The sequence below is a fragment of the Sturnus vulgaris genome, chromosome 2, assembly GCF_052056855.1.
Source record: "Sturnus vulgaris isolate bStuVul1 chromosome 2, bStuVul1.hap1, whole genome shotgun sequence".
NCBI lineage: Eukaryota > Metazoa > Chordata > Aves > Passeriformes > Sturnidae > Sturnus > Sturnus vulgaris.
The window spans coordinates 119076963-119090717 of record NC_142244.1 but is presented as its reverse complement, the minus strand read 5'-3'; the positions used below and the strand labels follow the sequence as shown (position 1 = coordinate 119090717).

The 13755-nt window shown below is 67.5% G+C and overlaps 2 protein-coding genes across 3 annotated transcripts; one reads left to right on the top strand and one right to left on the bottom strand.

Moving 5' to 3' along the window:
- Positions 1-250: 250 nt before the first annotated feature.
- CNGA4 (cyclic nucleotide gated channel subunit alpha 4) lies at positions 251-4954 on the bottom strand. Its single transcript, XM_088159362.1, has 6 exons — positions 4368-4954; positions 3120-3233; positions 2936-3042; positions 1419-2411; positions 863-1350; positions 251-331 (listed from the first exon to the last, which is right to left on the bottom strand). The coding sequence occupies exons 1-6, from the start codon at positions 4952-4954 to the stop codon at positions 251-253; spliced, it is 2370 nt and encodes a 789-aa protein (XP_088015488.1).
- On the top strand, positions 4467-12926 carry FHIP1B (FHF complex subunit HOOK interacting protein 1B). 2 transcript variants are annotated; one of them, XM_088160581.1, is made up of 14 exons: positions 4467-4527; positions 4889-4930; positions 6463-6728; positions 6806-7054; positions 7410-7796; positions 8447-8557; positions 8639-8725; positions 8835-9002; positions 9138-9217; positions 9440-9612; positions 10175-11128; positions 11200-11378; positions 11642-11804; positions 12320-12926. In XM_088160581.1, exons 3-14 carry the CDS (start codon positions 6591-6593, stop codon positions 12589-12591), a joined length of 2961 nt encoding a protein of 986 aa, XP_088016707.1. In that variant the 5' UTR covers positions 4467-4527; positions 4889-4930; positions 6463-6590; the 3' UTR covers positions 12592-12926. The 2 variants fall into 2 exon arrangements, with proteins under 2 accessions (XP_088016707.1, XP_088016706.1); XM_088160580.1 differs by having other exon boundaries at positions 8399-8557.
- The last annotated feature ends 829 nt before the right edge of the window (positions 12927-13755 follow it).

Here is a 13755-nt window from a genome sequence, read left to right as displayed (position 1 = left end):
CGCGGGGGAGGTGGGAACAGAGGGAGCCCGGGGCGGGGGGCGACGGGCGGGGCCATGGGGAGTAGCGGGAGCGGGACTCGGGAATACCGGGCTGCAGCCGGAGTCCCGGGCGGGTCGGGCAGTTTGGGGGGGGCTCGCCGGGAGCGCTCTTGAGGCACCGGGCGACGGCGACTGCCGCCACCGCGGTGTCTGTCACCGCGTCCCTGCGGCTGCCCCGGGACGGCCTGGCGGGGCTGGGGTCCCGAGCTGCTCATGACTCCGAAACTCCATGACCCTGACCCGTTCCCATCGCGGCTCCGTCCCCGTCCCGGTCCCCGTCCCGCAGCAGCAGCTGTCGGTGTCACCCGACAACAGTGGTCCCTGCTGTGTCCCAGTCCAGGTCACCCTCAGCACCGCGGAACTAGTCCCGCGGCACCCCCCTCCCTCGTGGGACCCTGACCCCCTGAGCCCTGGAGAGATCGTGTGCCCCTCTGGAACTCCGTGACCCGGAGGGACCCTGTGCCCTGGGGAGAGCCTGTGCCCCACTGGGACGGTACCTTCCACCGGGACCTCGTGCCCCAGTCTGCCTCTGTGCCCTGGGGGAACCATGTACCATGGGGATACCATGTGCCTTGAGGGGAGCCTGTGCCCCCCTGGGGCCATACATGCCACGAGGACCTCCTGCCCTAATGTGACCCTGTGCCCGGAGGGGACTCTGCGCCATGGGGGTATCGTGTGCTTTGGGAGGACCTTGCATGTCGCGGGGACCCTGTGCTCTGTGGGGACCCTGTGCCTTGGAGGGGCCCTGCACCCCAGTGGGACCCCATCCTCCTGCAGATCCTGGTTCCTGGGCAGGACCCTGCGCCCTGGGGGCACCCGGCACCTTGGAGGGACCCTGTGCCCTGGTTGAGCCCTGCACTATGGGGGGACCCTGTGCCCCAGCAGGGCCCTGTGTCCTGGCAGGTCGCTGCGGTGAGGCCGTTCCCGCTGTCCCGTCTGTCCGCGCTGCTCTGTCCCGTCGCTGCCGCCGCAGCCGTCCCTCGAGGCGCTGGACGCGCAGGGCCATGCGCAGGGCGCTGGCCTCCAGCTGTGCCAGCAGTCGGGCTGCCCGTGTCTGGAGCCCCTCCAGGGACACCTCCAGCCCCTGCAGCCGCCGCTGCGCCTCTGCCTCGGCCGCCAACGCCGCCGCCTCAGCTCCGGTGTCGAGCTGGCCTATGCGCAGCAGCAGCTCCCGGCCCTTGGCTTCCATGGCAGCACGGGCAGAGGGGAACTCGGCCAGCACCTCTGCCAGGTCCTCCTTGCCCAGGCAGAACAGGTCTGAGTACCCGATGCTCAGGATGTTGGCCGTGCGCCGGTTCCCTGCCGTGTTGCCTGCGGGGCAGGGGGCCGTGAGCCCAAGGGGGCCACGGGGCAGCATCGGGGCACGGTGTGGAGCTCACCCTTGATGTTGATGAGGCTGATCTCCCCGAAGTAGAGCCCCTCGCCCAGCACGGCCAGCTGCGTGACACCGTCCTCGGCCACCACGGCCAGGCGGCCCTCGCGGATGAAGTACATCTCACGGCCCACATCCCCACGCCGGCACACGAACTCGCCGGGCCCGAAGACCTGCGGTCGCAGGCGCAGCACCAGCTGTCTCAGCACGCCGTGGTCCCAGCTGCGGAACAGCCCGACGCGCCGCAGGGCCTCCAGGTGCACGCTGGCGGCCACCTCGGCCCGCAGCCCCCGGGGCAGGTGCTGCAGCACCTCCCACTCGGCCGGCAGCTTGCGCTGTGCCCGCAGGTGCTGGTGCCAGCGCACGACGCGCCCCGCCAGCCGCCCGCCCACGCCCCACGCCCGCAGGTACCGCCGCACCGGCCCCGCATCGGGGTAGAAGGCGGCGGTGGCTGAGCTGAGGTTGACGATGACGGTGCTGATGCTGCCGGTGATGGTGGCGAAGCCCAGCACGGCCAGGAGGAAGCCGGCGGTGAGGAAGAGGAACTCCTCCTCGCGCTGCGGTGCCGGCGTGTCGCCCACTGTGGCCAGGACCAGCGTGGAGAAGTAGAAGCTGTGCAGGTAGCGGCGCAGTGGTCGGGCGGAGCTGGGGCAGACCCAGGAGTCGACGCCCAGCCCCAGGTGTGCCGACAGTGCGAAGTAGAGGCAGCCGTGCCAGTGGATGCCCAGCAGCAGGTACAGCATCAGCTTGGCCACGCGGAACACATTGGGCCATCCCGTGTGTGTCTCGCACCGGTCGAAGGCCTCGAAGAGTCGTGGCAGCCGTAGGCAGCGGTTGGCACGTGCTGCTGGCACCCCTGGGACCCTCGGGACCCCTGGGAGCAGGCAGAGCAGCTCGGTGGGCAGCACAGCCATCACATCCCAGGGGAAGGTCCAGGAGCCCAGGTAGCGCTGCCGTGTCCGGCTGAGGTCCCGCACCAGGATCCCGTCCTCTAGGAAACCTGAGTGGGCAGCCAGGGCAGCCGTGGCACTGCAGGGCATCCAGGGCTTGAGGGGCAGGGGTTGCCCAGGACCTCCCTATGATGGGAGAGGGCTCGCAGTGGGGACCAAGTAGGTGCCCAGCATGGGGCAGAGGGAGGAACCAGGGGACAGGAACCGTGGCTGGGCACCCTGGGGATTTCACTGGTGGTTCCCTGGTCTGCCGTGGGGCTGAGGGGTTGAGCAGTGGGTGCTGAGACTCTAGACCACCCACCCAGACATGCTCGATGTGGGGCCGGGTGGTGGCTGTACCGGGTGGGAGTGCACATGTGTGTGTGTGTGTACAGGTACAGACCTGTGTCTCTGTGTGTATGTACATGTACACGCCTATGTGTGTGTGTGTGTACATGGACACACCTGCACATCTCTGTGTGTGTGTATGTACCTGTGTGTGTCTGTACAGGTACACACCTGCATGTCTCTGTATGTGTGTGTACATACCTGTGTGTGTACACACCTGTACATACCTGTGTGTGTGTGTACATACCTGTGTGGCAGTGCACGGCGATGTCCAGCAGGTACAGTGCGTCGCTGAGCCCGTCCAGGGCCTTCCACAGCTCCGTGTGTGCCTCTTGCACCTCGGGGAAGCAGCACCTGGGGTACAAGTGGCATCACGAGGCATCACTGGGATGGAGGCAGGACATCCCCGCCCCAACCCTACTGCCCGGCACCTGAGGATGAGGACGACCCAGTTGTAAAGGATGGGCAGCACCATGAGGCTGATCCATCTGTAGTGCCAGTCCCCGGCGGGGTCCAGGGTCCAGTTCCGGGGAGAGGCAGCGAGGCTGGGGGGTGCAGAGGGACCTGGGGTCACTCTATCCCCGTTTGGGATCCCTCTGCCCCACGCTCAGCCGCAACTGCAGTGGCTCTAAGGCTCAGCCAGTACCCACCGCACCGGTGGGACTGGGGGGGTCCCTGCAGTTCCCACCCCACAAGAGGCAGCCGTGCCATGGCTCACCCCGTGCCATGTCCAGCGCCGGTGCCAACTCTGGCTGTGGTCACGGATCCAGAGGTGCTGCAGGGCTGGAGCCTGGCCCTGCGGCAGGACAGGAAGGAGCCCAGGGTCTGCATCCTCCACAGCGGGGATCCTGCGCGTCTCGGCAGCCGGGGGTCCTGTGCACCTGAGCACCTGGCAGGGGCTGCGCCTGCCCCGGTGCCAGGCGTGGCACCTCAAGGGGACCCAGCCACGCAGCTCCTACGGCACTGGCCGCGTCCTAGCAACGTGGGGTCCCCAGGGCATCCGCTGGCCCCTGGGACACCTGGGCTGAGGCAGCTGCTGTGCCAGGCTCACCGGGCGCGCTGGGGCACGGAGCCATGGCCAGGTGTGCTGGGGCCCAGGTGAGTCTCCAGTAACAACAGCCGGTGCCAGGCAGTGCCCTGCGCGGAGGTGGTAGCAGTTCCCAGTGCCTGGTGCGCCTGCCAGAGCCGTGCTCGGTACGGGGTTACCTGGCACAGTGGTGCTCAGTGCAAGGTTACCTGGCACAAAGGTGTCCAAGGCCAGGGAGGGCCCGTTTCTGGGGTGCCCGGAAGAGGGTTCTGGGGGGTGCCGGTACCGGGGGGCCCGATTACGAAGTGCTCAGTTCCGGGAAGTGCAATGTGCAGGGATTATCCGGTTCCGAGGATCCTAGTACAGGGTTACCCGGTACTGGGGTGCCTAGTTACGGAGGTTCCAGTACAGTACAGGGGTGCCTGGGTTAGCGAGGTGCCCAATTCCGGGTGGTGCCCCTAGTGGGGATTCTCGGTGCCGGGAATCCCAGCAGATGGATACCCGGTTACCGGTGACCGGCTCAGAGGGGTTCCCGGTTTTGGGGGTTGCTCATGGAGGGTACGCGGTGCCGGTATGTCCCGGTACTGCCGGTCCCCGTTCCCTACACCCGGTTCCCACGCGCCTCGGCCCCGCCCGGCCCCGCCCCACTCACGGCGTAGCCAATGAGCGCTCGGGCTTTCCCAGGCAGGCCCCGCCCACCGAGCCGTTTGGGCGGGTCCCCGGCCCGTGGTGGGCGTGGCCGGCGCGCGCGGTGCGTCGGGCGCGGCGGGAAGATGGCGTCGGGAGCGCGGGGCCCGTGGCGGGGGCGGGCGGTGAGCGGCGGCGCTGGGGCGGACCGGGAGGGGCCGGGGGACGCCGGAACACCGGCAATGGGGGCACCGGCAGCGGGGACACCGGGAGCGGGGCGGGCGGGGAGCGGGGCGGGCCTCGGGGCAGGTTCAACCACCCTTCTGCCGCGGTGCCGGGGTGCCCGGGCCGCCGCCCGCCCTTGGCCGCGCGGGGCCGGAGGGACCGGCCCGGCCCGGGCGGTGTCGGGGGTGAGGGGGCAGCGGCGGGAACGGGTCCGAGCGGGCCGCAGTGCCGTGGGGAGGGGCCCACCCCGCTGAGGCCCGCGGGGTCCCGGGGTCCCGGCCCCGCGCCCAACGCTTCCAACGCCTCCTCCGCCCTCCCCAGGTGCGGCGCTGACGGGACGGGACCGCCGCGACCTTGACCCAGGTAGGCGGCCCGGCCCCGGGCCATCGAAGGGTCCCGGTTGTGCGTGACCCCGGAGCCTGAGGGCGTCCCGGTGCCGGTGTCTCCGTGGCTCCGGAACTGAGGATGCCCAAGTGAGCAGCACCTTCCGCGGGCCGGGGAACCGCGGCCCCTGCGCGGGGGGCAGCCCGGGCTGTGATAGCTCCTCGCCTCACCTGGACCACCGGCGGCTACCGGCGGCTACCGGCGACCCCTCGGTGACCCGTACACCGTGTTCCGTTTCCCGGGTGCATCAGAGGGGCCGGTGCTCATCACCCACAACCTCCTGGTGCTGGGTACCATCCTCTGCCTATGGTGGCTATGCCCCGGTGTCCCTGTCCCTGCCCTGGTGGCACCTGGCTGTCATCCTGTGCCCTCGGTGTCCCTTCCTGCAGTGTCCCTGTCCCTTCTCTAGTGGCACCTGGTCACCCCTCAGTGCTCTGGCTACCTGCTGCCCAGGCAGAGGCTGCTGCCCCACCACAGCCCATCCAGGTGCCACTGGGGTGCCACTGGTGTGGGACCACGGCCCCGTGTCGTGCCCCGGTGACTGGGTCCTTTGGCATGTGGCAGGCACAGCCAGGTTGGGGTGAGGAGACACTGGTACAGGACAAGAGGTGGTGACAGCTGGTGTCCCTGTCCCACCAGCATGGCTCTGGCTGTGGGCCCCTGCACTAGGGACTCCCCGGTGTGCCACACCGTGGCCTTTGCCTCAGTGCTCCTGCTGCGGCCGCAGTGCCAGCTCCCGGGGCTGGCACTGCCCCGGCATGCAGTGGGTCTAACTTTAGCAGCCACACAAGCGCTGGCTGTGGGTGGGACGGGCTGTGCTGGGTATAAATAGACAGGCCCTGCTCATGCTGTGTCCCACTGCCCCAGCTTCAGCCACTTTCCATTCCTGTCCCTGTGGTTTGGGGTGTCTTTAATCGCACTTTCACTTCCCCAAGCCCCATGCAAGTGCTGTGGCACTGGCTCTCAAAGACATTGCACTTCCCACGTGCTGGTCGGGGACTGGGGGGCCCCTGCAATGTCTCTTTCTCCCCAGGCACACGCGTGCTGCTGGCTCTGGGGCCTTTTAGGGCTCAGTGCTGTGCTGGTGCCTGCAGTGGCAGTGGTGGTGCTAGGGCACGGGGCCCTATAAATATCCTGGCAGCACTGCTGTGCTGCGCCGGCCGTGGGTGCTGCTGAACATGGGGGTGGGCAGCTGTCCCAGCTGTCCCGCTGTCCCTGCGGGCCTGCTGGGTACTCCCCACACCCTTGCTGGGCCGGTTCCTAGTTTAAAGTCCAATACTGGGTGTGAGCAGGGCTGGGATCCAGAGTCCTCCAGCCACGCTGCTCTAGCGTGCTTGCCTGGGCCCGGTTCCCACTGCTCTGTCTCTCCTGCCTGCCTTTCCTCGTGATTACCTTCATTTCCTCCTGACTTGCTTCCCTCCTGGCTTCCCTCCTACTTTCCCTTCTGCCTCCCTCCCTGCTGCTGGATGTGAGGTTGGGCTGGAGATCTCTGACAGCCCCTCTCCCTGCAGCCCGGCCACTGGCAGCAGCATGGAGAGAGGACCCTGGCATCCCGCCTGCTGCCCTGTGCCCCCACGGTGGTGCCAGGCCGCGTCCAGACCGGTTGGGGTGCCCCGGTGCTGTCCGTGACCCCGTGCCCATGGAGAGGATGAGCTGGCTGAGCAAGCTGACCCCACGGGCGGGTGGGCAGCGAGCCCCCCGCAGTGCCAGCCTGCAGCCCCCCGTCACCGCTGACCCTGAGACCTGCCTCATGGTCTTCAAGAACCACTGGGCACAGGTGAGTGGGACGGGGGGACAATGAGGATCCCGGACCCTCCAGCCCCCAGCCCCCCACTGTCAAGCCCCCTCTCACAGGTGCTGCGGATCCTGGAGCGGCGCGGGAGCAAACCAGCCCCTGATGACCTCAGCGCTGTCCGCAACAACACCTACCAGATGCTGAACCTGCTGGCTGAGGACCGGCCCTGGGGGGACGGGGACAAGGACAGGTCACAGGGGGACGGGGACATGGCCTGCGGGCCCATCCTGGAGTTTGTGGCTGCTGAGAACCTTCTGGAGCGGCTCCTGTGTTGGCATCTGCAGGGTGACTTCACCGAGGAGAGGAAGGTCTGAGTGAGGGGAGCAGAGGGGTTTACAGCGGTGGGGGGTTTGTGTGGAGGTTGGGACTGGATGCAAGGGGGTGTAGGTGGTGGGTTGAGGGTCAGCCAGGCCAAGCGGGCTGTTCAGGTTGGATTGGAGTTGAGGCTACCCAAGCCATCCCGAAAACTCTGCGATGCTGGAGGAACTTCCTCATGGAAAGAGCCATCCAGCCCTGTCACAGATGACTCAGGGCAGTGCTGGAATCCCCAGCCCTGTGGGGATTTCACAACCATGTGGATGTGGTTCAGCGGGCTGGGCTGTGCTGGAGGAGCAGCTGGAGCGGGTGGTCTCTGTACCTTTCCCACTCTGTCCTTGTTGGCAGGTGGAGCAGCTGAAGCTGTATGAGATGCTGATCAGCCAGGCCCGGCAGCCCCTGCTGCGGCACAAGCCGGTGCTGACGCCGCTGCTGCGCCTGCTCAGCGTGTGCGCTGAGCCCGCCTCGGCCCCGCTCGAGAACAGCCTGGTACTGCTGCTCAACCAGCTCTGCGTCTCCGTGGCCCGCGAGCCGGCCATCCTGGAGCTCTTCTTCCACAGCCACACGGACCAGGGCCCCGCCAACCTCATCATCTTCTCGCTCCTCATCCCCTTCATCCACCACGAGGGCGCGCGGGGCCAGCAGGCGCGTGACGCGCTGCTGCTCATCATGGCCATGTCGGCCAGCAACCGCGCCGTGGCACAGTCCATCACCGACAACTCCTACTTCTGCCCGGTATGGGTCCCCGTGGGCATCCCCCTCCTGCTCAGGGCAATGTTCCCTTCCCCAGGGTGATGTCCCCTCCCTGGAACCGTGCTGGGACCCTGCACTGCTGGCACAGGATTGGGTTTGGCCACTGGGGCAAGAGCCATGGACATAGAGAAGTCCTGCCCTGGCTTGGGGATGGTGGGGGGCAGGGCTGGAGATTATGGGGCCTTGGGAATGATGGAAGCTTGGTGATGGAGAGCTTTGGGATAGGGGGCTTGGAGACGATGGGGGATCTGGGGGCGATGGAAGGTCTACAAGTGATGGGGGGCTTGGAGGTGACAAGAGTAGCCTGGAGATGATGGGGAGCTTGGGGATGAGGGTTCTAGGGACAGGGTGCTTGGTGGTGATGGGAGGGTTGGAGATGATGGAAGGCCTGGTGCTGGGCTGGGGATGAGGGGCCACTCCCTGGGGTCAGTGGTGGATGCAGGGCCCAGCCCAGCTGCCCTGGCTGGAGCGCTGGAGTGGAGCAGGTTTGTGGGGGCAGGCTGCTGGGGTTTGGGAGAGGCCGGTTGGGTCCAGCAGCCGGAGGTGCAGGGGGCTGCGGGGCAGCCGAGTACGTGTGTTCCCAGGTGCTGGCCACGGGCCTGAGCGCCCTGTACTCCTCCCTGCCCCGCAAGATCGAGGTGCGAGGAGATGACTGGCACTTCCTGCGGCGGGAGGACTGGATCGGCGTCTCCTCCCTCGTCCTCTTCATGAACTCGCTGGAGTTCTGCAATGCCGTCATCCAGGTGGGGCTGAGGGGCTGTGAGGAGCTAGTGAGGGGCTCCCAGCCCCATAGGGGGCTGCCTGACCCTCCTGGGGCCCCTCAGGTCGCCCACCCACTGGTGCAGAAGCAGTTGGTGGATTACGTCCACAACGGGTTCCTCGTGCCCGTCATGGGGCCGGCGCTGCACAAGGTGAGGGACCCCTGGCAGCAGGTGTGGGGTGGGGGTCTCCTGCCCATAGCACTGCCCGTGCAGGTGGGCAGGGCCCCGTGGTGGTCAGCTCCACGTGGCCCTCCCGCAGACCTCGGTGGAGGAGATGATTGCGAGCACGGCGTACCTGGACCTGTTCCTGCGCAGCGTCAGCGAGACAGCGCTGCTGAAAACCTTCCTGCGCTTCGTGCTGCTGCACCGGCACGACAACACAACCATCCTGGACACGCTGGTGGGCCGCATCAACAGCAACTCCCGGGTGAGCCCCACGGCCTCCCAGCATCCCCATCCTCATCTTTATCCCATCCCATTCCCATCCCTGTCCTGCCATGGGGTGGGTGGCACTGCCCCCTGCCCACTCCACTGCCCCTCTGACGCCCTGCACTGTCCCCAGCTGTGCATGGTGTCCCTGAGCCTCTTCCGGACCCTGCTCAGCCTCAACTGCGAGGATGTGATGCTGCAGCTGGTGCTCAGGTAGCAGGGGCTGGGGTGGCTGCTGAGGGGGGCCGGGGGTCACCTGCTGCTGGCCCACTCTGGGGCTCCTCTGGGGCGGGCCTGGGTAGTTGCTCCCGGGTGAGCATGTGGATGTGAGGCAGCCACATCATTTGCCCTACTGTGAAGGGGGCTGGGGTCCTGTGGAGGGTCCCCGTCCCTGTGTCTCCTCTGCAGCTGCCCTGTGCCACCCTGTGCCCCCAGGTACCTGCTGCCCTGCAGCCACGTGATGCTGAGCCAGAAGCGGGCAGTGCGGGACCTGGACATCTACGGGAAGACAGCGGCCAAGTTCCTGTCCCTCATCCCACGCTGCTGCCGGCCCGAGAGCCCCCCACCCCCCCACGACAGGGACGAGGAGCCCCCGTCCCGGGCCAGGGGTATGCCACTGCGGCCCCTCAGAGCCCCTCCCCGCCATCCCCACCAAGCCCTCTCCCTGCATCCCTGCAGCCCGTCTGACTCCTTTCCTACCCTTGGCACTGAGCTGTCCCGTGCTATCCCTGTGGCCCCTTAGACCCTGTTCCCCTCCTGGCTTGATGTGGAGCCCTCTCCTGGGGTCTCCATGGCCGCTTGTAACCCACCCCTGCTCCAACCTCTTGGTGAGTCCCAGCTGTGCCATCCCTCATACCCTGGCCCCATCCTGTCCCGTTGCTGAGCTCTGCCTTGCTGTCCCCTTGGACCCTGTCCCAGCTCAGTACTGAGCCCCTGGTGCCATTCCTGTGGCAACTTGAGCCCCATCCCCACCCCATCCTGGCACAGTCCCCATGCCATGCTATCTCCGCATAGTTGAGCCCTCTCCTGGCCCTGGGCTGCCCTGTGCCATCCCTGCAGCCGCTGGGACATCGTTGCTATCCCAGCTCTGTGCTGAGCCTCGTGCCACCATCGCCACAGCACCCTGAATTCCCCCCTTTCCCCTCGGTGCTGACCCCGTTGTCCCCGCAGGTCACGGCAGCCCCGGTGCAGACGCCCCCGCGGCACCGAAGCCCTCCACGCCGTCCCGCCTCTCCTTCTTCATGCGCCAGGCCAGCGCGGCCCCCGCCGAGGCTGCTGGCCCCCGCTCGCCCGGGCCCCCCGCAGGCAGCCCCCCCCGGCCCGGCCCCCGTGACGAGGTGGCAGAGCTGGACAGGAACTACCTGGAATACCTGCGGGACGCGCGGCGCAGCATCGACCGCTGCGCCTGGGCCTGCCGCGTCTGGTCGGCCCCCTACGACGGCGAGGACCCCCGAGCCCCCGGCCCCACGCCCGACCCCGACAGCCCCCCGGCGCGGCCCCCCGGGCCCCCCACGCCACGGACTAAGAAGCGGGGGCTGCCCGAGGAGGGAGCACGGGAGGCGCCGGGGGGGCCCCTCGGGGGTGACGAGCCCGGCGCTGGGGGGCCTGGCCCCGAGCCCCGGGATGGGGGGACACTGATGAACGGGGCACACGGGGCGGCTGAGCCCGCGCGGCCGGAGGGGGATGTGGTGGTGAAGAAGGTCCGTCGGAGCCCCCAGGGCGAGGGGGAGGGCGGCGGGGGGGCACCGAACGGGGCGCCTCGGGCACAGCCCCCTGGCTGGGAGCCTCTGCCCTCGGTGGACTCGCTGTTGGAGGAGCTGCTAGCCCGCGTGCCCGCCGAGCCCCCCGGAGCCGGCGTCTCCATCGAGACCTTCACGGAGGAGCTGCGCGAGATTGAGGCTGAGATGCAGAACGGTGGCGTGGGAGGGGCCCCAGCCACCCCCACGGAGCCCCCCGAGCCACCCTTGTCCCATGAGGAGGAGGAGGCCTTTGCCAGCTTCACTGCACTGCCCGAGGGGGACGGAGGCACCGGGCGAGCGCCGCCACGGCCCCCAGACCCCCTGGCACAAGTGGTGGCCAGCCCGCCGCGGGCGGTGGGGCCACCCCCCAGCCAGCCCTTCACAGGTGGGCACGGGGGGACAGCGAGGGTCTCAGCTCCCTGCAGGGCCCTGCCTGACACGCCCCCGTATCCCCAGGCCCCTTCGTGTCGGTGCTGTTTGGGAAGCTGGAGAACATGCCCCACAACTCACTGTATGTCAACTTCCTGCTGACGGGGCTGGTGGCCCAGCTGGCCTGCTACCCCCAGCCTCTGCTCCGCTCCTTCCTGCTCAACACCAACATGGTCTTCCAGCCCAGTGTCAAGTCCCTGCTCCAGGTATGGCCCTGGGGAACCCCTGCCCTCATGGAGTCATGGGAAGGCGTTGGAAAAGCCCCCCAAAACCACTGAGTTCACCCTGTGCTGTCCAGCCTGCCCCTGCCCCATGTCCCCAAGTGCCACAGGCACAGGGCTGTAACCCCCTCTGGATCCCGTTACTGTGGAGACCCCCCTATTCCTGTTGGGATACCCTGTGCTCCAGGGAACGCCCCATCTGGTGGGGACCCCTGTTCTGAGGCGATCCCCATCCTGTGGTTCTGCAGGTGCTGGGCTCGGTGAAGAACAAGATCGAGAGCTTTGCTGCCACTCAAGAGGATTTCCCAGCACTGCTCTTCAAGGCCAAGAAGTACCTGATTGCCCGGGGGCGGCTGGACTGGGCAGAGGGGCCCGGGGCTGTCCCTGCCCTGCGGCGCACGGACACCCTGGGTGAGGACACGGCCTTGGCTGGGGGGCTGGGGTTTGCCTGGGGGGCTGTGCAGGCAGCTGGGAGAGCCACATGGGGCTGGGGGCTGCACGCTGTGTTGTGTAAGGAGCTGAGGGCTGCCGTGTGTGTTGCCCGGGGTCTGGGGTCTGCACAGTGTGTTGCGTAGGCGTGGAGGCTGCCCAGGCGGGCTGGGGGCTGCGCAGCAGGCTGCACGCTGTGTTGTACAAGGGGCTGGATGTGCAGGGTGGGCTGGGGGCTGCTCTGGGAGTCTGGTGTCTGCGTGGGGTGCGGGGTCTGTGCAAGGGGCTGGAGATGTGATAAGGAGGGTTGGGGTCTGTGCAAGGGGCTGGGGATTCTGTGGGGGAGCTGAGGGCTGCACAGAGGTCTGGATGCCATCCCCTGTGTGCCCACAGCCACAAGCTGTCCCTTGGGCCTGGGCTGGGGCCGTGCTGGGGGCCGGGTGCCCCCCGTGCCCCCCACGCCCAGCGTCCCTGACCCGTTGCCCGCTGTGCCCCAGCCCGCAGCCGGAAGCCGTCCCTGGGGGAGCTGCTGCTGCGCCACGCCAACAGCCCGACCCGCGCGCGGCACGCGGCACAGCTGGCCCTGCAGGGGCTGCGGGACGGGGGGCTGCACCCCCTGGCCCCCCCGGCACGGCACGGCGAGGCCCTGCGTGTGCGCAACGCCGTCTACTGCGCCGTCATCTTCAGCGAGTTCCTCAAGGAGCTGGCGGCCATCGCCCAGGCGCACGCCGTCACCTCCCCCTTCCTCACCGAGCCCCCCGAGGAGTGACCCCCGCGCCCCCTTTTTAACCCCGGACTCGGACCTTTTTAATTTATTGGGGCGGGGCTGGGCCGAGGCCGGGCTGCACTTTGGACACGAGTGGCCGCCCCTGCCTCCTGCCCCGGGGGAGCAGGGCAGGACCCTGGGGCCCCCGGGGCTCGCAGGGCGGGGGTCGCGGGGCGGGCTGGCTCTGCCCCCCTCGGCCCCCTGGGGGTTCCTGGTGCCCACCCGGCCGCTCTCTATGCAACCCCCGGGGTGTGGGGCTTGGGGGGGCTGTGCATGGGGAGGGGATGTGTGTCTGTGCTGTGTAAAACCCTTCGGAATAAAGGGTCTGATTGAGGGCACCGCCTTCCCCCATCTGTGCAGCTCTCCGAGTATGGGGGGCAGCCAGGATACCAGGGCACCCCTGGGTGACTGCATCATGCTGCTGGCCTGAGACACCCTGTGTCTGCTCCCTGCTCAGCTCTAGGGGTCTCTGGGCAGCCACAGGCCCTGGGGTGAAGCTGTGACTGTAGGGGGACAGCAAGGGGCTCGTGGAGCAGATGCCAGCATTGTGGGCTGCCCTGGCCCCCAGGTGCCAGCACAGTTCCCATCCAGCACCAACCTGGGACACCCCCAGGATCCTGCTCATGGCCCTCACCCAGGGGTTTCCCTGTGTTGCTGGGTCAGAATGGAAATTGAGATGAGGGTGGAGATGCAGACAATTGGGATGGGATGGGGATGAGGATGATGAGGATGGAGGTGGGATGGGATGAGGTTGAAGAGGTGGAGCCCTAGGGGTGGTATCTCCTGAGCTCTTGGGGGGTCGGGAGGGCACTGAGCCTTCTGGGCCTTGCGGTGCCCCCAGGGTCTTGACTCTATTCTCTATTCCAAACAGCCCCCGGCTCTGACCTATGGGAACAGTGAGAATATCTGGATTTCCTGTTCCAGTAGTTCATGTGTGAGGTCTATTCCAGCCTTTTCCCTAACAGTGTGCAATGTCTGCCAGCCAGCAAAGGGACATGGAGCCACTCCCAGGCTAGAATCTGGGGGATGCTGCCTGTGTTATCTCCAGTTCCAGCCCTTGCTACCCTGCAGATGAGCCTTTTTCACAATTGCCAATCGATTCGTGACTAATTTTCACTCATCTCTTGGAGGTTTTGCCCCAGATAAGGTCATTTCTGTGTCAGAAAC